At 38.4% G+C, this 27975-nt stretch overlaps 1 protein-coding gene across 1 annotated transcript; it reads right to left on the bottom strand.

Moving 5' to 3' along the window:
- On the bottom strand, positions 1–27973 carry LOC117333678 (peptidyl-glycine alpha-amidating monooxygenase A-like). The gene is made up of 12 exons (XM_033893084.1): positions 27778–27973; positions 27143–27194; positions 26532–26619; positions 26203–26297; positions 24383–24454; positions 23940–23991; positions 23572–23636; positions 7844–7927; positions 7348–7424; positions 4037–4090; positions 454–503; positions 1–315 (listed from the first exon to the last, which is right to left on the bottom strand). The coding sequence occupies exons 1-12, from the start codon at positions 27925–27927 to the stop codon at positions 99–101; spliced, it is 1056 nt and encodes a 351-aa protein (XP_033748975.1). The 5' UTR covers positions 27928–27973; the 3' UTR covers positions 1–98.
- Positions 27974–27975: the final 2 nt, after the last annotated feature.

The raw sequence follows: 27975 nt of genomic DNA, 5'->3' as shown, positions 1-27975 counted from the left end.
CTGTATGCATACACAGATACAGGTGTGTCGACATGAGTTTATTTCGTTTAAGTCTGGAAAAGACAAGATATCACGTGACATACATTATGTGGAGAACTTCAGTAATTTCTGGTAAGGTGGTATTTTCGTACGTAACGGGACTGTTCCGTGTCTCCGCCAGGGTCGCTAGCGTCAGCCGGGATTTTATCAAATAACTCCTCCCATCCTCTACCCTGCGCATTTCCGGAACAAACCTTGGCTTTTGTGGCAGCGATTTTATCCGGAGTTATGCCGTAATACACAAAATAATTACACATCTCCTTCAAGTGAGTAAACCTTTAAAACATAAACGATGTGGAGTTAATTAAGTAATAACGAAATAACGGGAATATCTCAATTAAATCGTGATTCATTAACCTCATATAATACTTCATTCTCCTGGACAATTACTCTTTACTCAACAAAACTACTTACCCCATCTCTACTCTCGTGTCACCATTGTTACGATAAGTACATCTGGTCGCCTGAAATAAGGTAGAGTCCATATTTAAAAAAAAACTAGCAATGTTGATAAAATCCTTAAAATCTAGCAAGTGATATAATACATGACCTAAATAAATCAAAATCAAAGAAATATCGATAAGATATCCACTGGTATCTTGACAGCTTGTTATAATTTTTGCAGTATGGTTAATTTTGTTTTTCGCACTGCCACGGTTTATTTTTACTGAATTAGATCAGGAAGACGAGATTGTCAGGAGTCATATTGATTAATAATATCATGAAAATTTTTTTTTCCTTCATAAATTTGGATTAGATCGGTAAATGTTACAAAATCACTTTCTTCGGACCAATGCAGTTTGTCTTAAATAAACAAAAATACTGTCTCTGGATCCATTGCGATGTTAATTATATGCATTTATGGCCCTGGATACAGGGTAATATGACGGTTTGTTTAAACGAGGCTTGCCCGAGGGAAATATGAGAGCTGAGAGTAAGCAAACCTTCATATTACCCTGCATTCAAGGCCATTAATTGTTTATTATACCGAAAAATAATCAGTAATGCGATCCAGGGAGATATGATATTTATTTGTCTCCCTGGCTCACGTGCCTCAGGGAGATATGATGTTTTGTGTGCCTTCCACGTGATACGTTTTGGCTAATCAAAGGCAATGTTATAAACATGAGGAATACTAATAGGATATTCAAAAGTTTTGCGTTAAAGGTATATCTCCAGTCTGTATGGGTATAACGAAACGGTTCAAGTTTTGGGTTGAGGGATAAATAGCAAATGATGTTTATACTGGATCATTAAAACTGGTGTCGGGAAATCGGCCACTTACTGCATCTTCAACCTCATACTTGATACCCTCGGACATCTCTGGACAATATCCTGAGGTTGGTACTCCCTCATCATACTTGATACTGTCGGACCTCTCTAGACAATACCCCGAGGTTGGTACTCCCTCATCATACTTGATACTGTCGGACACCTCTAGACAATACCCCGAGGTTGGTACTCCCTCATCATACTTGATACTGTCGGACATCTCTAGACAATACCCCGAGGTTGGTACTCCCTCATCATACTTGATACTGTCGGACACCTCTAGACAATACCCCGAGGTTGGTACTACTCATCATACTTGATACTGTCGGACCTCTCTAGACAATATCCCGAGGTTGGTACTCCCTCATCATACTTGATACTGTCGGACACCTCTAGACAATACCCGAGGTTGGTACTCCCTCATCATACTTGATACTGTCGGACCTCTCTAGACAATACCCCGAGGTTGGTACTCCCTCATCATACTTGATACTGTCGGACCTCTCTAGACAATACCCCGAGGTTGGTACTCCCTCATCATACTTGATACTGTCGGACACCTCTAGACAATACCCCGAGGTTGGTACTCCCTCATCATACTTGATACTGTCGGACATCTCTAGACAATACCCCGAGGTTGGTACTCCCTCATTATACTTGATACTGTCGGACATCTCTAGGACAATATCCTGAGGTTGGTACTCCCTCATCATACTTGATACTGTCGGACATCTCTGGACAATATCCTGAGGTTGGTACTCCCTCATCATACTTGATACTGTCGGACCTCTCGAGACAATACCCCGAGGTTGGTACTCCCTCATCATACTTGATACTGTCGGACCTCTCTAGACAATACCCCGAGGTTGGTACTCCCTCATCATACTTGATACTGTCGGACCTCTCTAGACAATACCCCGAGGTTGGTACTCCCTCATCATACTTGATACTGTCGGACCTCTCTAGACAATACCCCGAGGTTGGTACTCCCTCATCATACTTGATACTGTCGGACATCTCTAGACAATACCCCGAGGTTGGTACTCCCTCATCATACTTGATACTGTCGGACCTCTCTAGACAATACCCCGAGGTTGGTACTCCCTCATCATACTTGATACTGTCGGACATCTCTAGACAATACCCCGAGGTTGGTACTCCCTCATCATACTTGATACTGTCGGACATCTCTAGACAATACCCCGAGGTTGGTACTCCCTCATCATACTTGATACTGTCGGACCTCTCTAGACAATACCCGAGGTTGGTACTCCCTCATCATACTTGATACTGTCGGACCTCTCTAGACAATACCCCGAGGTTGGTACTCCCTCATCATACTTGATACTGTCGGACCTCTCTAGACAATACCCCGAGGTTGGTACTCCCTCATCATACTTGATACTGTCGGACCTCTCTAGACAATACCCCGAGGTTGGTACTCCCTCATCATACTTGATACTGTCGGACCTCTCGAGACAATACCCCGAGGTTGGTACTCCCTCATCATACTTGATACTGTCGGACCTCTCCAGACAGTACCCCGAGGTTGGTACTCCCTCATCATACTTGATACTGTCGGACATCTCTAGACAATACCCCGAGGTTGGTATTCCCTCATCATACTTGATACTGTCGGACCTCTCTAGACAATACCCCGAGGTTGGTACTCCCTCATCATACTTGATACTGTCGGACATCTCTAGACAATACCCCGAGGTTGGTACTCCCTCATCATACTTGATACTGTCGGACCTCTCTAGACAATACCCCGAGGTTGGTACTCCCTCATCATACTTGATACTGTCGGACATCTCTAGACAATACCCCGAGGTTGGTACTCCCTCATCATACTTGATACTGTCGGACATCTCTGGACAATACCCCGAGGTTGGTACTCCCTCATCATACTTGATACTGTCGGACCTCTCTAGACAATACCCCGAGGTTGGTACTCCCTCATCATACTTGATACTGTCGGACATCTCTAGACAATACCCCGAGGTTGGTACTCCCTCATCATACTTGATACTGTCGGACCTCTCTAGACAATACCCCGAGGTTGGTACTCCCTCATCATACTTGATACTGTCGGACCTCTCTAGACAATACCCCGAGGTTGGTACTCCCTCATCATACTTGATACTGTCGGACCTCTCGAGACAATACCCCGAGGTTGGTACTCCCTCATCATACTTGATACTGTCGGACCTCTCCAGACAGTACCCCGAGGTTGGTACTCCCTCATCATACTTGATACTGTCGGACATCTCTAGACAATACCCCGAGGTTGGTATTCCCTCATCATACTTGATACTGTCGGACCTCTCTAGACAGTACCCCGAGGTTGGTACTCCCTCATCACACTTGATACTGTCGGACATCTCTAGACAATATCCCGAGGTTGGTACTCCCTCATCATACTTGATACTGTCGGACCTCTCTAGACAATACCCCGAGGTTGGTACTCCCTCATCATACTTGATACTGTCGGACCTCTCTAGACAATACCCCGCGGTTGGTACTCCCTCATCATACTTGATACTGTCGGACCTCTCCAGACAGTACCCCGAGGTTGGTACTCCCTCATCATACTTGATACTGTCGGACATCTCTAGACAATACCCCGAGGTTGGTACTCTCTCATCATACTTGATACTGTCGGACGTCTCTAGACAATACCCCGAGGTTGGTACTCCCTTACAACACTCAATCTTATACTTACGACAATATCTCCAGGCTGAAGCAGCATGTTTCTTCCTGTGATGTCAAACATTGTCTACAATAATGATTAAACTTTCCTTTAGTTGTTAAACAACGCGACAACATTCATAGGTAGCAGTGTACAGTAAAAATGCCAAATTCTGAAAAAACATGGCACATGTTTTAGATATGTAAACATTGCCAGTTAACATTACATATAACCTCTAATAAAGTATATATATTTGAAATCTGTACAACATTTGCAATTTTAATAGAGCTCTGAAGGATAAGTAAACTGATATTTTCTGTGATATTTAGAGCTGTGAATACCATGCATGGTAACAGCTTAAAAAATTCTCAAAAATTGCAAAATATTATGATATTTGACCCAAAATGACACAATTCTCTACACATTTTTTTTTTCTGAAACCTATCTAAAATTAAATATCTCTGTCCCAAAGACAGAATTAATCTTGTTTGGACATATGTTGTAAATTAAGTTTTTCCGCTATCTTACCTTTTCTGTGGGCTTCCATTTTGCGCTGTAGGCGAAACTAAATTTCCTGTGTAAACACACGTTCGGAAAATCCGGATAATTAAAATCCAGAACCAATTTATTGATTTTTGTTTTAATAAATGTGAAGCCTGTATGTACTACTTCATATTGAATATACCAATTATAGTGTACATTTATTTTTTTCATTTTTTATGCATATCATAATACAGGAGTTATTTGCTTAACAAAACAAATTGCCCATGGCCAGGCTGTCTTACTGTGGTGTGCTACCATAGAATACAAATACTTTTACCCAGCCTTTAATGCGAAAAGTTTTTTTTTATATTGTTGTTGATTTATCTAATGGCATTTAATAAATGCTCAATTTTCGACAATATTGGTTCTTGCGTTTTTTGTTAACATAAAACATAGCAGAGTTCACATGTGTGCTACACTGGGGAATTATAGCTTAAACACGATAGTATAATCATCTTCATAATTCTTACTACATCCTAATGTTACGTTATAGTGTCACCACTTGCAGGAATTCCATCCTAATTTTACGTTATGTTACCATCAGTAGTTAGGAATTCCATCCTAATTTTACGTTATGTTACCATCAGTAGTAAGGAATTCCATCCTAATTTTACGTTATGTTACCATCAGTAGTTAGGAATTCCATCCTAATTTTACGTTATGTTACCATCAGTATTTAGGAATTCCATCCTAATTTTACGTCATGTTACCATTAGTAGTTAGGAATTCCATCCTAATTTTACGCTATGTTACCATTAGTAGTTAGTAATTCCATCCTAATTTTACGTTATGTTATCATCAGTAGTCAGGAATTCCATCCTAATTTTACGTTATGTTACCATCAGTAGTTAGGAATTCCATCCTAAGTTTACGTTATGTTACCATCAGTATTTAGGAATTCCATCCTAATTTTACGTTATGTTACCATCAGTAGTCAGGAATTCCATCCTAATTTTACGTTATGTTACCATTAGTAGTCAGGAATTCCATCCTAATGTTACGTTATGTTACCATCAGTAGTTAGGAATTCCATCCTAATTTTACGTTATGTCATCATCAGTAGTCAGGAATTCCATCCTAATTTTACGTTATGTCACCATCAGTAGTCAGGAATTCCATCCTAATTTTACGTTATGTTACCATCAGTAGTCAGGAATTCCATCCTAATTTTACGTTATGTTACCATCAGTAGTCAGGAATTCCATCCTAATTTTACGTTATGTTATCATCAGTAGTCAGGAATTCCATCCTAATTTTACGTTATGTTATCATCAGTAGTCAGGAATTCCATCCTAATTTTACGTTATGTTACCATCAGTAGTTAGGAATTCCATCCTAATTTTACGTTATGTTATCATCAGTAGTCAGGAATTCCATCCTAATTTTACGTTATGTTACCATCAGTAGTTAGGAATTCCATCCTAATTTTACGTTATGTTATCATCAGTAGTCAGGAATTCCATCCTAATTTTACGTTATGTTACCATCAGTAGTCAGGAATTCCATCCTAATTTTACGTTATGTTACCATCAGTAGTCAGGAATTCCATCCTAATTTTACGTTATGTTACCATCAGTAGTTAGGAATTCCATCCTAATTTTACGTTATGTTATCATCAGTAGTCAGGAATTCCATCCTAATTTTACGTTATGTTACCATCAGTAGTCAGGAATTCCATCCTAATTTTACGTTATGTTACCATCAGTAGTCAGGAATTCCATCCTAATTTTACGTTATGTTATCATCAGTAGTTAGGAATTCCATCCTAATTTTACGTTATGTTATCATCAGTAGTCAGGAATTCCATCCTAATTTTACGTTATGTTACCATCAGTAGTTAGGAATTCCATCCTAATTTTACGTTATGTTACCATCAGTAGTCAGGAATTCCATCCTAATTTTACGTTATGTTACCATCAGTAGTCAGGAATTCCATCCTAATTTTACGTTATGTTATGGTCAGTAGTCAGGAATTCCATCCTAATTTTACGTTATGTTACCATCAGTAGTTAGGAATTCCATCCTAATTTTACGTTATGTTACCATCAGTAGTCAGGAATTCCATCCTAATTTTACGTTATGTTACCATCAGTAGTCAGGAATTCCATCCTAATTTTACGTTATGTTATGGTCAGTAGTCAGGAATTCCATCCTAATTTTACGTTATGTTACCATCAGTAGTCAGGAATTCCATCCTAATTTTACGTTATGTTACCATCAGTAGTTAGGAATTCCATCCTAATATTACGTTATGTTATCATCAGTAGTCAGGAATTCCATCCTAATTTAACGTTATGTTGGTTCTTAAAAGTATCGATTGTATCATCAAATTATCTATCGATCACCCCTACTTTTTGCCAGTGTTTTAGTGTTTTACATTGTGGATAACGCACCAGTAGACCTACAAACGTACAACTCTTACAGTTTATAACGAAAAAAGTATACGATAAATGACGTACTAACTGAGCGTTGTTGTATTTATCAATACTATGAATGACGTCACTCTCCTTAAGTACTTTTGTTTATATAAAAACGTTGTACACTAGGACTGCGTCTCAAACCTATTTCTATTCGTCCGTGAAAAATCAAGAATGCCGAGATGCGCCAGTAAGGTATCTCGCAACGCCGAGGACCTCCATATCTAACACATTGGGTCGTCTGGAACGCCATCCGCCGTCGTTCCAACTCCTTGAAACCGAGCCCAATGTTACTGTGATACGAAGTAGGATACCTTACTGCCCGTATCTCGGCATTCTGTTGGATCGCTGTGAAGTCTTGCTGTGACTGGGATTTTCACTTACTAATGGATACAATGGGTCCCCTCGTCCAATCTCAATCCATTCTCCGTTTCTCACAATGTAACCCGACAGTGCTACGCCTAAAAACAAGAGGGAAATTATAAGACATGATTATTATTATTATTTCCTAATAAATATTTACGATCAGCAGCAGTGCTTTAATCATTTACTTGAAATAACAAGTCAGTATATCATTATGTTGGTTATACATGTATATAGAGTATATGTTGTTGAGTCGTCAACATCGGAATTAGTTAGGGTCAACTAGTTTGATATAGAAACACTTAAACATGTTAGTTTTAAATTACGTCAAATTTAATGAGGCAATGTCACTCCGAAAGACGCTTTAAGGTACATAGTAATAATTGTTTGCATGAACAAAGTTAGATTAACCAGATCATCAAATGATTCCATACGGACATGTTGGATTATTGGCAGGCACATTCATCTGTGCAAAAATCTATATTAAAATAAATGACGAATGATACAGTGTACTGACCTCTAGTATGTGTGTGTATCCCGTACGCTAAAATGGGTGCGGGAGTCGTGCTGTTCCATTCACACGCAGTATCCGCCATGAAATCTGTAATACCGTAAACAGTAGGGGATATCACACACAGTATCAGTCGTGTAATCTGTAGGTGTTATACCGTAAACAGTAGGGAGATATCACACACAGTATCAGTCGTGTAATCTGTAATACCGTAAACAGCAGGGAGATATCACACACAGTATCAGTCGTGTAATCTGTAGGTGTAATACCGTAAACAGTAGGGAGATATCACACACAGTATCAGTCGTGTAATCTGTCATACCGTAAACAGTAGGGAGATATCACACACAGTATCAGTCGTGTAATCTGTAATACAGTAAACAGTAGGGAGATATCACACACAGTATCAGTCGTGTAATCTGTAGGTGTAATACCGTAAACAGTAGGGAGATATCACACACAGTATCAGTCGTGTAATCTGTAGGTGTAATACCGTAAACAGTAGGGAGATATCACACACAGTATCAGTCGTGTAATCTGTAATACCGTAAACAGTAGGGAGATATCACACACAGTATCAGTCGTGTAATCTGTAATACAGTAAACAGTAGGGAGATATCACACACAGTATCAGTCGTGTAATCTGTAGGTGTAATACCGTAAACAGTAGGGAGATATCACACACAGTATCAGTCGTGTAATCTGTAGGTGTAATACCGTAAACAGTAGGGAGATATCACACACAGTATCAGTCGTGTAATCTGTAATACCGTAAACAGTAGGGAGATATCACACACAGTATCAGTCGTGTAATCTGTAGGTGTAATACCGTAAACAGTAGGTAGAAATCACACACAGTATCAGTCGTGTTATCTGTAGGTGTAATACCGTAAACAGTAGGGAGATATTACACACAGTATCAGTCGTGTAATCTGTAATACCGTAAACAGTAAGGAGATATCACACACAGTATCAGTCGTGTAATCTGTAATACCGTAAACAGTAGGGAGATATCACACACAGTATCAGTCGTGTAATCTGTAGGTGTAATACCGTAAACAGTAGGGAGATATCACACACAGTATCAGTCGTGTAATCTGTAATACCGTAAACAGTAGGGAGATATCACACACAGTATCAGTCGTGTAATCTGTAATACCGTAAACAGTAGGGAGATATCACACACAGTATCAGTCGTGTAATCTGTAATACCGTAAACAGTAGGGAGATATCACACACAGTATCAGTCGTGTAATCTGTAGGTGTAATACCGTAAACAGTAGGGAGATATCACACACAGTATCAGTCGTGTAATCTGTAATACCGTAAACAGTAGGGAGATATCACACACAGTATCAGTCGTGTAATCTGTAGGTGTAATAACGTAGACAGTAGGGAGATATCACACACAGTATCAGTCGTGTAATCTGTAGGTGTAATATCGTAAACAGTAAGGCGATATCACACACAGTATCAGTCGTGTAATCTGTAATACCGTAAACAGTAGGGAGATATCACACACAGTATCAGTCGTGTAATCTGTAGGTGTAATACCGTAAACAGTAGGGAGATATCACACACAGTATCAGTCGTGTAATCTGTAATACCGTAAACAGTAGGGAGATATCACACACAGTATCAGTCGTGTAATCTGTAATACCGTAAACAGTAGGGAGATATCACACACAGTATCAGTCGTGTAATCTGTAATACCGTAAACAGTAGGGAGATATAACACACAATATCAGTCGTGCAATCTGTAATACCGTAAACAGTAGGGAGATATCACACACAGTATCAGTCGTGTAATCTGTAGGTGTAATACCGTAAACAGTAGGGAGATATCACACACAGTATCAGTCGTGTAATCTGTAGGTGTAATACCGTAAACAGTAGGGAGATATCACACACAGTATCAGTCGTGTAATCTGTAGGTGTAATACCGTAAACAGTAGGGAGATATCACACACAGTATCAGTCGTGTAATCCGTAATACCGTAAACAGTAGGGAGATATCACACACAGTATCAGTCGTGTAATCTGTAATACCGTAAACAGTAGGGAGATATCACACACAGTATCAGTCGTGTAATCTGTAATACCGTAAACAGTAGGGAGATATCACACACAGTATCAGTCGATTAATCTGTAATACCGTAAACAGTAGGGAGATATGACACACTCTATCAGTCGTGTAATCTGTAATACCGTAAACAGTAGGGAGATATCACACACAGTATCAGTCGTGTAATCCGTAATACCGTAAACAGTAGGGAGATATCACACACAGTATCAGTCGTGTAATCTGTAATACCGTAAACAGTAGGGAGATATCACACACAGTATCAGTCGTGTAATCTGTAATACCGTAAACAGTAGGGAGATATCACACACAGTATCAGTCGTGTAATCTGTAATACCGTAAACAGTAGGGAGATATCACACACAGTATCAGTCGTGTAATCTGTAATACCGTAAACAGTAGGGATATATCACACACAGTATCAGTCGTGTAATCTGTAATACCGTAAACAGTAGGGAGATATCACACACAGTATCAGTCGTGTAATCTGTAGGTGTAATACTGTAAACAGTAGGGAGATATCACACACAGTATCAGTCGTGTAATCTGTAATACCGTAAACAGTAGGGAGATATCACACACAGTATCAGTCGTGTAATCTGTAGGTGTAATACCGTAAACAGTAGGGAGATATCACACACAGTATCAGTCGTGTAATCTGTAATACCGTAAACAGTAGGGAGATATCACACACAGTATCAGTCGTGTAATCTGTAATACCGTAAACAGTAGGGAGATATCACACACAGTATCAGTCGTGTAATCTGTAAACCGTAAACAGTAGGCAGATATCACACACAGTATCAGTCGTGTAATCTGTAATACCGTAAACAGTAGGGAGATATCACACACAGTATCAGTCGTGTAATCTGTAATACCGTAAACAGTAGGGATATATCACACACAGTATCAGTCGTGTAATCTGTAATACCGTAAACAGTAGGGATACATCACACACAGTATCAGTCGTGTAATCTGTAATACCGTAAACAGTAGGGAGATATCACACACAGTATCAGTCGTGTAATCTGTAGGTGTAATACTGTAAACAGTAGGGAGATATCACACACAGTATCAGTCGTGTAATCTGTAATACCGTAAACAGTGGGGAGATATTATCACACAGAGTATCAGTCGTGTAATCTGTAATACCGTAAACAGTAGGGAGATATGACACACTCTATCAGTCGTGTAATCTGTAATACCGTAAACAGTAGGGAGATATCACACACAGTATCAGTCGTGTAATCTGTAATACCGTAAACAGTAGGGAGATATCACACACAGTATCAGTCGTGTAATCTGTAATACCGTAAACAGTAGGGAGATATCACACACAGTATCAGTCGGGTAATCTGTAATACCGTAAACAGTAGGGAGATATCACACACAGTATCAGTCGTGTAATCTGTAATACCGTAAACAGTAGGGAGATATGACACACTCTATCAGTCGTGTAATCTGTAATACCGTAAACAGTAGGGAGATATCACACACAGTATCAGTCGTTTAATCTGTAATACAGTAAACAGTAGGGAGATATCACACACATTATCAGTCGTGTAATCTGTAGGTGTAATACCGTAAACAGTAGGGAGATATCACACACAGTATCAGTCGTGTAATCTGTAGGTGTAATACCGTAAACAGTAGGGAGATATCACACACAGTAGCAGTCGTGTAATCTGTAGGTGTAATACCGTAAACAGTAGGGAGATATCACACACAGTATCAGTCGTGTAATCTGTAATACCGTAAACAGTCGGGAGATATTATCACACAGAGTATCAGTCGTGTAATCTGTAATACCGTAAACAGTAGGGAGATATCACACACAGTATCAGTCGTGTAATCTGTAATACCGTAAACAGTAGGGAGATATCACACACAGTATCAGTCGTGTAATCTGTAGGTGTAATACCGTAAACAGTAGGGAGATATCACACACAGTATCAGTCGTGTAATCTGTAATACCGTAAACAGTAGGGAGATATCACACACAGTATCAGTCGTGTAATCTGTAGGTGTAATACCGTAAACAGTAGGGAGATATCACACACAGTATCAGTCGTGTAATCTGTAATACCGTAAACAGTAGGGAGATATCACACACAGTATCAGTCGTGTAATCTGTAATACCGTAAACAGTAGGGAGATATCACACACAGTATCAGTCGTGTAATCTGTAATACCGTAAACAGTAGGGAGATATCACACACAGTATCAGTCGTGTAATCTGTAATACCGTAAACAGTAGGGAGATATCACACACAGTATCAGTCGTGTAATCTGTAATACCGTAAACAGTAGGGAGATATGACACACTCTATCAGTCGTGTAATCTGTAATACCGTAAACAGTAGGGAGATATCACACACAGTATCAGTCGTGTAATCTGTAATACCGTAAACAGTAGGGAGATATCACACACAGTATCAGTCGTGTAATCTGTAATACCGTAAACAGTAGGGAGATATCACACACAGTATCAGTCGTGTAATCTGTAATACCGTAAACAGTAGGGAGATATGACACACTCTATCAGTCGTGTAATCTGTAATACCGTAAACAGTAGGGAGATATCACACACAGTATCAGTCGTTTAATCTGTAATACAGTAAACAGTAGGGAGATATCACACACAGTATCAGTCGTGTAATCTGTAATACCGTAAACAGTAGGGAGATATCACACACAGTATCAGTCGTGTAATCTGTAATACAGTAAACAGTAGGGATATATCACACACAGTATCAGTCGTGTAATCTGTAATACCGTAAACAGTAGGGATATATCACACACAGTATCAGTCGTGTAATCTGTAATACCGTAAACAGTAGGGATATATCACACACAGTATCAGTCGTGTAATCTGTAGGTGTAATACTGTAAACAGTAGGGAGATATCACACACAGTATCAGTCGTGTAATCTGTAATACCGTAAACAGTGGGGAGATATTATCACACAGAGTATCAGTCGTGTAATCTGTAATACCGTAAACAGTAGGGAGATATGACACACTCTATCAGTCGTGTAATCTGTAATACCGTAAACAGTAGGGAGATATCACACACAGTATCAGTCGTGTAATCTGTAATACCGTAAACAGTAGGGAGATATCACACACAGTATCAGTCGTGTAATCTGTAATACCGTAAACAGTAGGGAGATATCACACACAATATCAGTCGTTTAATCTGTAATACCGTAAACAGTAGGGAGATATCACACACAGTATCAGTCGTGTAATCTGTAATACCGTAAACAGTAGGGAGATATGACACACTCTATCAGTCGTGTAATCTGTAATACCGTAAACAGTAGGGAGATATCACACACAGTATCAGTCGTTTGATCTGTAATACCGTAAACAGTAGGGAGATATCACACACAGTATCAGTCGTGTAATCTGTAATACCGTAAACAGTAGGGAGATATCACACACAGTATCAGTCGTGTAATCTGTAGGTGTAATACCGTAAACAGTAGGGAGATATCACACACAGTATCAGTCGTGTAATCTGTAGGTGTAATACCGTAAACAGTAGGGAGATATCACACACAGTATCAGTCGTGTAATCTGTAGGTGTAATACCGTAAACAGTAGGGAGATATCACACACAGTATCAGTCGTGTAATCTGTAATACCGTAAACAGTAGGGAGATATCACACACAGTATCAGTCGTGTAATCTGTAATACCGTAAACAGTAGGGAGATATCACACACAGTATCAGTCGTGTAATCTGTAATACCGTAAACAGTAGGGAGATATCACACACAGTATCAGTCGTGTAATCTGTAATACCGTAAACAGTAGGCAGATATCACACACAGTATCAGTCGTGTAATCTGTAATACCGTAAACGGTAGGGAGATATCACACACAGTATCAGTCGTGTAATCTGTAGGTGTGATACCGTAAACAGTAGGGAGATATCACACACAGTATCAGTCGTGTAATCTGTAGGTGTAATACCGTAAACAGTAGGGAGATATCACACACAGTATCAGTCGTGTAATCTGTAGGTGTAATACCGTAAACAGTAGGGAGATATCACACACAGTATCAGTCGTGTAATCCGTAATACCGTAAACAGTAGGGAGATATCACACACAGTATCAGTCGTGTAAAATGTAATACCGTAAACAGTAGGGAGATATCACACACAGTATCAGTCGTGTAATCTGTAATACCGTAAAGAGTAGGGAGATATCACACACAGTATCAGTCTTGTAATCTGTAATACCGTAAACAGTAGGGAGATATGACACACTCTATCCGTCGTGTAATCTGTAATACCGTAAACAGTAGGGAGATATCACACACAGTATCAGTCGTGTAATCTGTAATACCGTAAACAGTAGGGAGATATTATCACACAGAGTATCAGTCGTGTAATCTGTAATACCGTAAACAGTAGGGAGATATCACACACAGTATCAGTCGTGTAATCTGTAATACCGTAAACAGTAGGGAGATATCACAAACAGTATCAGTCGTGTAATCTGTAATACCGTAAACAGTAGGGAGATATGACACACTCTATCAGTCGTGTAATCTGTAATACCGTAAACAGTAGGGAGATATCACACACAGTATCAGTCGTTTAATCTGTAATACAGTAAACAGTAGGGAGATATCACACACAGTATCAGTCGTGTAATCTGTAATACCGTAAACAGTAGGGAGATATCACACACAGTATCAGTCGTGTAATCTGTAATACCGTAAACAGTAGGGAGATATCACACACAGTATCATTCGTGTAATCTGTAATACCGTAAATAGTAGGGATATATCACACACAGTATCAGTCGTGTAATCTGTAATACCGTAAACAGTAGGGATATATCACACACAGTATCAGTCGTGTAATCTGTAATACCGTAAACAGTAGGGAGATATCACACACAGTATCAGTCGTGTAATCTGTAGGTGTAATACGTAAACAGTAGGGAGATATCACACACAGTATCAGTCGTGTAATCTGTAATACCGTAAACAGTAGGGGAGATATCACACACAGTATCAGTCGTGTAATCTGTAGTTGTAATACCGTAAACAGTAGGGAGATATCACACACAGTATCAGTCGTGTAATCTGTAATACCGTAAACAGTAGGGAGATATCACACACAGTAATCAGTCGTGTAATCTGTAATACCGTAAACAGTAGGGATATATCACACACAGTATCAGTCGTGTAATCTGTAATACCGTAAACAGTAGGCAGATATCACACACAGTATCAGTCGTGTAATCTGTAATACCGTAAACAGTAGGGAGATATCACACACAGTATCAGTCGTGTAATCTGTAATACCGTAAACAGTAGGGATATATCACACACAGTATCAGTCGTGTAATCTGTAATACCGTAAACAGTAGGGAGATATCACACACAGTATCAGTCGTGTAATCTGTAGGTGTAATACTGTAAACAGTAGGGAGATATCACACACAGTATCAGTCGTGTAATCTGTAATACCGTAAACAGTAGGGAGATATCACACACAGTATCAGTCGTGTAATCTGTAATACCGTAAACAGTAGGGAGATATCACACACTCGTATCAGTCGTGTAATCTGTAATACCGTAAACAGTAGGGAGATATCACACACAGTATCAGTCGTGTAATCTGTAATACCGTAAACAGTAGGGAGATATCACACACAGTATCAGTCGTGTAATCTGTAATACCGTAAACAGTAGGGAGATATCACACACAGTATCAGTCGTGTAATCTGTAATACCGTAAACAGTAGGGAGATATCACACACAGTATCAGTCGTGTAATCTGTAATACCGTAAACAGTAGGGAGATATGACACACTAGTATCAGTCGTGTAATCTGTAATACCGTAAACAGTAGGGAGATATCACACACAGTATCAGTCGTGTAATCTGTAGGTGTAATACTGTAAACAGTAGGGAGATATCACACACAGTATCAGTCGTGTAATCTGTAATACCGTAAACAGTAGGGGAGATATCACACACAGTATCAGTCGTGTAATCTGTAGGTGTAATACCGTAAACAGTAGGGAGATATCACACACAGTATCAGTCGTGTAATCTGTAATACCGTAAACAGGTAGGGAGATATCACACACAGTATCAGTCGTGTAATCTGTAATACCGTAAACAGTAGGGAGATATCACACACAGTATCAGTCGTGTAATCAGTAGGTGTAATACCGTAAACAGTAGGGAGATATCACACACAGTATCAGTCGTGTAATCTGTAATACCGTAAACAGTAGGGAGATATCACACACAGTATCAGTCGTGTAATCTGTAATACCGTAAACAGTAGGGAGATATCACACACATTATCAGTCGTGTAATCTGTAGGTGTAATACCGTAAACAGTAGGGAGATATCACACACAGTATCAGTCGTGTAATCTGTAGGTGTAATACCGTAAACAGTAGGGAGATATCACACACAGTATCAGTCGTGTAATCTGTAGGTGTAATACCGTAAACAGTAGGGATATATCACACACAGTATCAGTCGTGTAATCTGTAATACCGTAAACAGTAGGGATATATCACACACAGTATCAGTCGTGTAATCTGTAATACCGTAAACAGTAGGGATATATCACACACAGTATCAGTCGTGTAATCTGTAATACCGTAAACAGTAGGGAGATATGACACACTATATCAGTCGTGTAATCTGTAATACCGTAAACAGTAGGGAGATATCACACACAGTATCAGTCGTGTAATCTGTAATACCGTAAACAGTAGGGAGATATCACACACAGTATCAGTCGTGTAATCTGTAATACCGTAAACAGTAGGGAGATATCACACACAGTATCAGTCGTGTAATCTGTAATACCGTAAACAGTAGGGAGATATGACACACTCTATCAGTCGTGTAATCTGTAATACCGTAAACAGTAGGGAGATATCACACACAGTATCAGTCGTTTAATCTGTAATACAGTAAACAGTAGGGAGATATCACACACAGTATCAGTCGTGTAATCTGTAATACCGTAAACAGTAGGGAGATATCACACACAGTATCAGTCGTGTAATCTGTAATACAGTAAACAGTAGGGATATATCACACACAGTATCAGTCGTGTAATCTGTAATACCGTAAACAGTAGGGATATATCACACACAGTATCAGTCGTGTAATCTGTAATACCGTAAACAGTAGGGATATATCACACACTGTATCAGTCGTGTAATCTGTAGGTGTAATACTGTAAACAGTAGGGAGATATCACACACAGTATCAGTCGTGTAATCTGTAATACCGTATACAGTGGGGAGATATTATCACACAGAGTATCAGTCGTGTAATCTGTAATACCGTAAACAGTAGGGAGATATGACACACTCTATCAGTCGTGTAATCTGTAATACCGTAAACAGTAGGGAGATATCACACACAGTATCAGTCGTGTAATCTGTAATACCGTAAACAGTAGGGAGATATCACACACAGTATCAGTCGTGTAATCTGTAATACCGTAAACAGTAGGGAGATATCACACACAGTATCAGTCGTGTAATCTGTAATACCGTAAACAGTAGGGAGATATCACACACAGTATCAGTCGTGTAATCTGTAATACCGTAAACAGTAGGGAGATATGACACACTCTATCAGTCGTGTAATCTGTAATACCGTAAACAGTAGGGATATATCACAAACAGTATCAGTCGTTTGATCTGTAATACAGTAAACAGTAGAGAGATATCACACACAGTATCAGTCGTGTAATCTGTAATACCGTAAACAGTAGGGAGATATCACACACAGTATCAGTCGTGTAATCTGTAGGTGTAATACCGTAAACAGTAGGGAGATATCACACACAGTATCAGTCGTGTAATCTGTAGGTGTAATACCGTAAACAGTAGGGAGATATCACACACAGTAGCAGTCGTGTAATCTGTAGGTGTAATACCGTAAACAGTAGGGAGATATCACACACAGTATCAGTCGTGTAATCTGTAATACCGTAAACAGTCGGGAGATATTATCACACAGAGTATCAGTCGTGTAATCTGTAATACCGTAAACAGTAGGGAGATATCACACACAGTATCAGTCGTGTAATCTGTAATACCGTAAACAGTAGGGAGATATCACACACAGTATCAGTCGTGTAATCTGTAATACCGTAAACAGTAGGCAGATATCACACACAGTATCAGTCGTGTAATCTGTAATACCGTAAACAGTAGGGAGATATCACACACAGTATCAGTCGTGTAATCTGTAGGTGTGATACCGTAAACAGTAGGGAGATATCACACACAGTATCAGTCGTGTAATCTGTAGGTGTAATACCGTAAACAGTAGGGAGATATCACACACAGTATCAGTCGTGTAATCTGTAGGTGTAATACCGTAAACAGTAGGGAGATATCACACACAGTATCAGTCGTGTAATCCGTAATACCGTAAACAGTAGGGAGATATCACACACAGTATCAGTCGTGTAAAATGTAATACCGTAAACAGTAGGGAGATATCACACACAGTATCAGTCGTGTAATCTGTAATACCGTAAAGAGTAGGGAGATATCACACACAGTATCAGTCGTGTAATCTGTAATACCGTAAACAGTAGGGAGATATAACACACTCTATCCGTCGTGTAATCTGTAATACCGTAAACAGTAGGGAGATATCACACACAGTATCAGTCGTGTAATCTGTAATACCGTAAACAGTAGGGAGATATCACACACAGTATTAGTCGTGTAATCTGTAATACCGTAAACAGTAGGGAGATATCACACACAGTATCAGTCATGTAATCTGTAATACCGTAAACAGTAGGGAGATATCACACACAGTATCAGTCGTGTAATCTGTAATACCGTAAACAGTAGGGAGATATGACACACTCTATCAGTCGTGTAATCTGTAATACCGTAAACAGTAGGGAGATATCACACACAGTATCAGTCGTTTAATCTGTAATACAGTAAACAGTAGGGAGATATCACACACAGTATCAGTCGTGTAATCTGTAATACCGTAAACAGTAGGGAGATATCACACATAGTATCAGTCGTGTAATCTGTAATACCGTAAACATTAGGGATATATCACACACAGTATCAGTCGTGTAATCTGTAATACCGTAAATAGTAGGGATATATCACACACAGTATCAGTCGTGTAATCTGTAATACCGTAAACAGTAGGGATATATCACACACAGTATCAGTCGTGTAATCTGTAATACCGTAAACAGTAGGGAGATATCACACACAGTATCAGTCGTGTAATCTGTAGGTGTAATACTGTAAACAGTAGGGAGATATCACACACAGTATCAGTCGTGTAATCTGTAATACCGTAAACAGTAGGGGGATATCACACACAGTATCAGTCGTGTAATCTGTAGTTGTAATACCGTAAACAGTAGGGAGATATCACACACAGTATCAGTCGTGTAATCTGTAATACCGTAAACAGTAGGGAGATATCACACACAGTGTCAGTCGTGTAATCTGTAATACCGTAAACAGTAGGGATACATCACACACAGTATCAGTCGTGTAATCTGTAATACCGTAAACAGTAGGCAGATGTCACACACAGTATCAGTCGTGCAATCTGTAATACCGTAAACAGTAGGGAGATATCACACACAGTATCAGTCGTGTAATCTGTAATACCGTAAACAGTAGGGATATATCACACACAGTATCAGTCGTGTAATCTGTAATACCGTAAACAGTAGGGAGATATCACACACAGTATCAGTCGTGTAATCTGTAGGTGTAATACTGTAAACAGTAGGGAGATATCACACACAGTATCAGTCGTGTAATCTGTAATACCGTAAACAGTGGGGAGATATTATCACACAGAGTATCAGTCGTGTAATCTGTAATACCGTAAACAGTAGGGAGATATGACACACTCTATCAGTCGTGTAATCTGTAATACCGTAAACAGTAGGGAGATATCACACACAGTATCAGTCGTGTAATCTGTAATACCGTAAACAGTAGGGAGATATCACACACAGTATCAGTCGTGTAATCTGTAATACCGTAAACAGTAGGGAGATATCACACACAGTATCAGTCGTGTAATCTGTAATACCGTAAACAGTAGGGAGATATCACACACAGTATCAGTCGTGTAATCTGTAATACCGTAAACAGTAGGGAGATATGACACACTCTATCAGTCGTGTAATCTGTAATACAGTAAACAGTAGGGAGATATCACACACAGTATCAGTCGTGTAATCTGTAGGTGTAATACTGTAAACAGTAGGGAGATATCACACACAGTATCAGTCGTGTAATCTGTAATACCGTAAACAGTAGGGGGATATCACACACAGTATCAGTCGTGTAATCTGTAGGTGTAATACCGTAAACAGTAGGAAGATATCACACACAGTATCAGTCGTGTAATATGTAATACCGTAAACAGTAGGGAGATATCACACACAGTATCAGTCGTGTAATCTGTAATACCGTAAACAGTAGGGAGATATTATCACACACAGTATCAGTCGTGTAATCAGTAGGTGTAATACCGTAAACAGTAGGGAGATATCACACACAGTATCAGTCGTGTAATCTGTAATACCGTAAACAGTAGGGAGATATCACACACAGTGTCAGTCGTGTAATCTGTAATACCGTAAACAGTAGGGATACATCACACACAGTATCAGTCGTGTAATCTGTAATACTGTAAACAGTAGGCAGATGTCACACACAGTATCAGTCGTGTAATCTGTAATACCGTAAACAGTAGGGATATATCACACACAGTATCAGTCGTGTAATCTGTAATACCGTAAACAGTAGGGAGATATCACACACAGTATCAGTCGTGTAATCTGTAGGTGTAATACTGTAAACAGTAGGGAGATATCACACACAGTATCAGTCGTGTAATCTGTAATACCGTAAACAGTGGGGAGATATTATCACACAGAGTATCAGTCGTGTAATCTGTAATACCGTAAACAGTAGGGAGATATCACACACAGTATCAGTCGTTTAATCTGTAATACAGTAAACAGTAGGGAGATATCACACACAGTATCAGTCATGTAATCTGTAATACCGTAAACAGTAGGGAGATATCACACACAGTATCAGTCGTGTAATCTGTAATACCGTAAACAGTAGGGATATATCACACACAGTATCAGTCGTGTAATCTGTAATACCGTAAACAGTAGGGAGATATCACACACAGTATCAGTCGTGTAATCTGTAATACCGTAAACAGTAGGCAGATATCACACACAGTATCAGTCGTGTAATCTGTAATACCGTAAACAGTAGGGAGATATCACACACAGTATCAGTCGTGTAATCTGTAATACCGTAAACGGTAGGGAGATATCACATACAGTATCAGTCGTGTAATCTGTAATACCGTAAACAGTAGGGAGATATCACACACAATATCAGTCGTGTAATCTGTAGGTGTAATACCGTAAACAGTATGGAGATATCACACACAGTATCAGTCGTGTAATCTGTAATACCGTAAACAGTAGGGAGATATCACACGCATTATCAGTCGTGTAATCTGTAGGTGTAATACCGTAGACAGTAGGGAGATATCACACACAGTATCAGTCGTGTAATCTGTAGGTGTAATACCGTAAACAGTAGGGAGATATCACACACAGTAACAGTCGTGTAATCTGTAATACCGTAAACAGTAGGGAGATATCACACAAAGTATCAGTCGTGTAATCTGTAATACCGTAAACAGTAGGGAGATATCACACACAGTATCAGTCGTGTAATCTGTAATACCGTAAACAGTAGGGAGATATCACACACACAGTATCAGTCGTGTAATCTGTAATACCGTAAACAGTAGGGAGATATCACACACAGTATCAGTCGTGTAATCTGTAATACCGTAAACAGTAGGCAGATATCACACACAGTATCAGTCGTGTAATCTGTAATACCGTAAACAGTAGGGAGATATCACACACAGTATCAGTCGTGTAATCTGTAATACCGTAAACGGTAGGGAGATATCACATACAGTATCAGTCGTGTAATCTGTAGGTGTAATACCTTAAACAGTAGGGAGATATCACACACAGTATCAGTCGTGTAATCTGTAATACCGTAAACAGTAGGTAGATATCACACACAGTATTAGTCGTGTAATCTGTAATACCGTAAACAGTATGGAGATATCACACACAGAGTATCAGTCGTGTAATCTGTAATACCGTAAACAGTAGGGAGATATCACACACAGTATCAGTCGTGTAATCTGTAGGTGTAATACCGTAAACAGTAGGGAGATATCACACACAGTATCAGTCGTGTAATCTGTAGGTGTAATACCGTAAACAGTATTGAGATATCACACACAGTATCAGTCGTGTAATATGTAGGTGTAATAACGTAAACAGTAGGGAGATATCACACACAGTATCAGTCGTGTAATCTGTAGGTGTAATAACGTAAACAGTAGGGAGATATCACACACAGTATCAGTCGTGTAATCTGTAATACCGTAAACAGTAGGGAGATATCACACACAGTATCAGTCGTGTAATCTGTAATACCGTAAACAGTAGGGATATATCACACACAGTATCAGTCGTGTAATCTGTAATACCGTAAAGAGTAGGGAGATATCACACACAGTATCAGTCGTGTAATCTGTAATACCGTAAACAGTAGGGAGATATGACACACTCTATCAGTCGTGTAATCTGTAATACCGTAAACAGTAGGGAGATATCACACACAGTATCAGTCGTGTAATCTGTAGGTGTAATACCGTAAACAGTAGGGAGATATCACACACAGTATCAGTCGTGTAATCTGTAATACCGTAAACAGTAGGGAGATATCACACACAGTATCAGTCGGGTAATCTGTAGGTGTAATACCGTAAACAGTAGGGATATATCACACACAGTATCAGTCGTGTAATCTGTAGGTGTAATACCGTAAACAGTAGGGAGATATCACACACAGTATCAGTCGTGTAATCTGTAATACCGTAAACAGTAGGGAGATATCACACACAGCATCAGTCGTGTAATCTGTAATACCGTAAACAGTAGGGAGATATCACACACAGTATCAGTCGTGTAATCTGTAGGTGTAATACCGTAAACAGTAGGGAGATATCACACACAGTATCAGTCGTGTAATTTGTAGGTGTAATAACGTAAACAGTTAGGAGATATCACACACAGTATCAGTCGTGTAATCTGTAGGTGTAATACCGTAAACAGTAGGGAGATATCACACAGTATCAGTCGTGTAATCTGTAATACCGTAAACAGTAGGGAGATATCACACAGTATCAGTCGTGTAATCTGTAGGTGTAATACCGTAAACAGTAGGGAGATATCACACACAGTATCAGTCGTGTAATCTGTAATACCGTAAACAGTAGGGAGATATCACACACAGTATCAGTCGTGTAATCTGTAATACCGTAAACAGTAGGGAGATATCACACACAGTATCAGTCGTGTAATCTGTAGTTGTAGTTTAGAGATGGGATGTAAGATGAATCAATCTTTACATAAGCGCCATTTAACATTAATTATTGAATTAAGTGTACTTGTATTGTCAATACATTACTAGATGTTATTAAATAAATTAATAAATATAAAGCTCACTTACTATCGACATGAGGAGGGATGTAGCCGTCGACAGCGTACATACTGACAGCAGCTGCTAGTCGTGGTCTGGTGGAGGAATGTTTCGTGGTGTCAATATAAGATCATATTGATGATGGATGTTTGATATATTGTGTATTACATGTATATAATTTACTGATATATAGTTGTTAAATATACATACTTATTATTGATTAATATCATAAGTGTGATGGTGTTAATAAAGTACACAATTTAAGTTTGAATGTTTTATCAGCATTGTTTATGGCTAGATTTCGATCATGACACAACAATATTGTTGATATGATAGACGTGGTATAACACAACCAATATGGTATAAAAATGCTCCAGAATAACTATAATGTTGGATACCTGCTGGTGCGGATTTTCAAACGCATATGTGCAAAATCTTTGACACGCTCTTCTGTAAGGGAAAGTAATGAATATCAAAATCAGCATGGATAACAATCCGCCACTATTTAAGATAATAGCGCTTATTGGTATTCTGTGGAAGCAGTTTACAAATAACACAAGATATAAGCAATGCTAGAGTTAGATATGGTAAACCGAAAATAAATTAAGCTGTATCATATTGATTTGTGAAAGAATTTATGCACGACGAAATTTTCTGTGTTTGTTTTTCTCCCTAAATGTTGTACACTTTTCTGATATCAAGATTTCGACGTGTCATTGTGTGATTACCGTGTCATGTGTAGCTATTAGATAAGATACCAAATTTATCATGAATGCTTGCAATGATGTAAAGGTACTTTTATTACATTTTATGTCTAATTAACATTCCAAATTACACTCACCTGAGATGTCGTCTCGTCCGTGAACTTGTAGGATAAAGTACCGGGGTCTACCGCCAGTATATATACCGGTATCTACGAGAAAAACGTGCGAAATACAATAGATATACATACGATGTAAGCCAAATCTGCGTCTTTTGTCATATTTAAAGCTAACCATCAATACAAAAACGATAGATAGTGAACTACACATTCGATGGTTGACATTCTTTCCGATTTACGATAGATTGACGACTCTCATTCCGATTTAAGTATATTTAATATCATACGGTTCGATTTACGGTAGATTGTCACTTACATTTCGATTTACGATTTATTTAGATATACAACATTCCAATGTACGGTAGATTCAGATTTACCATGTATTGTGATTAACGGTCCGATTTACGATAGATTTTAGTATCCGTTCCTATTTATGGTATTATGTGATTTACTGTCCATCATCATCATCATCATCATCATCATCATTCTTTATTCCTCAAAAATGATAGTTAATGTATATAATGATAGTATTTACAAAGAAATTATGTTGTTTTGGTAGTCGTAACTACAATGTCTCTTATTTCATGGACATATATTTAGTTATCAATATTGAAGTATACGTTTGTAGCTTTTCGGAGGTAAAATGCACAGTCTAATATGAACTCTTGATGAATCGTTTCATTTTCAAAATATAGTTTTTCATGGTTGCCCTTAAAAAGGGTCTTGACGAAATCCTCTTCCGACAAATTTTCAAGAACAACGTATGTTTGGACGCCAAAATAATCAACTAGTGTAGTCATCAATGTGTCTTTCTGCACATTGTAACATGCGTTCATATTTAAGGTATATTGTGATTGACGGACCGATTAACGATCGTTCCTATTTACGGAAAATTGCTATTTACGGTCAGATAAACGGTAGATTATAGCAAAGTACATCTTGGCATATTTCGAATAGCTACAGAGATCGACCGGAGGAAGTTGTGCTTCTTACAAAATCTGATGACACTAGAACATTCCTTCAAAGTGAAGTGTATTTTCATCGCACACCTATATACGTTTTTGAACATTCTAGCCGGTAAATCTGGAGCGGTTTGCGCGAAAGGATATATTCAAAGATGTGAGCTATTCTCGTACATCTATACATACCTTCGGTAATATGCATTTCCCGGAAAATGACAATGAAGTATACAGTAAAAGCTGCTATATTTTCTACCGTAAACTGGGCATTAAAAGATCGTATGATTAACGATAACAAGTTTGAACTGTTCCGTTTGTGTCATTCAACTGACCCCTGATCTCACTGCGTGACATTGAGTAAGCTGTTTTGCAGTCTCTCGTATTTCTTACCAACTGAACTGTTTTCCTTATCTACATTTTATTTTATTTTTCTCGATTTTAAACGTAAATTATTAATCTCCAATAGGAGGAAAAAAAGGATGATGATGATGATGATGATGATGATGATGATGTGTGATTAACGGTTCAATTTATTGTAGATTATGACATACTTTCAGATTTACGGTATATATTGATTAACAGAACTGTTGATCGTAACAGACATTCTTATTTACGGTATATTGTGATTAATGGTCTAATTTACGGTAGATTTTAAATCGGGTTCCGGTTTATGGTATATTATGATTTACGTTCCGGTTTACCGAGGTAGATTGTAACATACGTTTCGATTTACGGTAGATCACAACATAAGATCCACTTATGGTAAATGGTGAAATATGATCTGATTTTCGACATATTTATATTTCTCGTTCCAACTTTTGATGAATTGTCACATCTACGATAATTTACTGCATTTTGATTTACAGATTATTTGTGACTTACTTTCCGGTAAAGTCCAGCCTGGGGCACCGTTCGTCCAAGAATACAAAAATTCTCTTTTCGAGTCTTTGCAAACATGACTCGGGTCAATGCATTCCCTGAAACGAGCTCTTAGTATTGAAATATACATGAAATAAGTGACGACAGGCTAAAGTAAATCTGAGACACTATTTAGTCGAATTCATTATATTATCATTCATTTCCTTACAAACCATATCACGATATACCAAAAACTGATCCGTCGCATTAAATGATGTGGTCGTAAACACATTAAGCATACATTGTGGTTTGTATTAATGAGTGAAGATAGAAAATAAAAAGTTATTAAATACCAAATAGGCGAGTCACTGTAGGGAGTATCACAGACACTGACGGTTATGTGGTACAAGTCGTTTCGTTCTCCAACTGGTAGATATTCCACTGTAAATATAAATGTCAACTCATCAGTATTGTACGGTAAACAAAGGTAAGGACCAGGGTCATACCGGTATATCGGGATATTTCAGTAGATTTGATTTTGATGTGCCTGTATTGGGTTTTCATCAACTCCGTGTCAAAGTTTTTACAGAGACAGGGATGACATTCTTCCCTAGATGTTGAAGTTTTAGCATTGTCATTCTTTAAAAACCAAATCTTCATCACACAAACCATGTTAGGCTATTCATCTATATCTTCAAATACAATTGCGTTTGCTGTTTTCGATTAAAAACTGCAGTGATTGCTTTTAAATTGATGGCGGTTCACAGACCGCGATCTATTGGACCAATAATACGTTCAAAAGGTAGAAAATAAATAACTGTTTTTGGAAATAACTTGGCAAAAACCATTTTATTTGAAAAGGGAATAAATATAAAATCATTCTATATATTGGATATCTAAATTTGTAAAAATAAAACTTATATAGCAGACATTGGTTATCGTGATTATAACATACAATACTTACTGATGAATTCGTTTTCTTTAAGTGCAAAAGCCGAGCAGCCATATTCGATTTTCTACGAAAAGAAGAAAAAGTAACATGATCATGATACCCAGTATCATTTTTATCAATATTTATCACGATACCCAGTATCATTCTTATCAAAATTTATCACGATCATCAGTATCATTCTAATCAATATTTATCACGATACTCAGTATCATTCTTATCACTATTTATCACGATACTCAGTATCATTGTTATCAATATTTATCACGATAATCAGTATCATTCTTATCAATATTTATCACGATACCCAGTATCATTTTTATCAATATTTATCACGATCATCAGTATCATTCTTATCAAAATTTATCACGATACTCAGTATCATTCTTATCAATATCGTTGCTAGAATTTAATTTTATGTAAGTTTGAATAAAGATTATTATGGTACCATATACTGGTACGATATAATTAATTACGAAACCATTTATTTGTATTACAATGTAAATAACTTATTACAATCTAAATGACTTGTTAAAATGTAAATTGGCTTGTTAATAACTTGTTACAATATCAATAACTTGTGACATTAAAGTAACTATTCCTTACTAGTCCTACAATGTATATACCAAAACACAATCGTGTTTACTTACCTTTTCCCCGACAAAAGTACTCAGTGGTAGTTTCATGTGTTTATAATACACTTCTGAGACATTGTGTTGGTGGTCCGGCCGTATAGAAGGTAGGGTTAGCACGGCACTAACACACACAAACAACACCAGCAGTATTCTACAGGTAAACATCACGTCGGCTGTCTCACAACTGAGACGCTGTCGTACAAATCACCAGAG

The sequence above is a fragment of the Pecten maximus genome, chromosome 8 (assembly GCF_902652985.1).
Source record: "Pecten maximus chromosome 8, xPecMax1.1, whole genome shotgun sequence".
Classification (NCBI taxonomy): Eukaryota; Metazoa; Mollusca; class Bivalvia; order Pectinida; family Pectinidae; genus Pecten; species Pecten maximus.
Note: the sequence above shows the minus strand (reverse complement) of the source record. Positions and strands in the feature narration are given on the sequence as shown.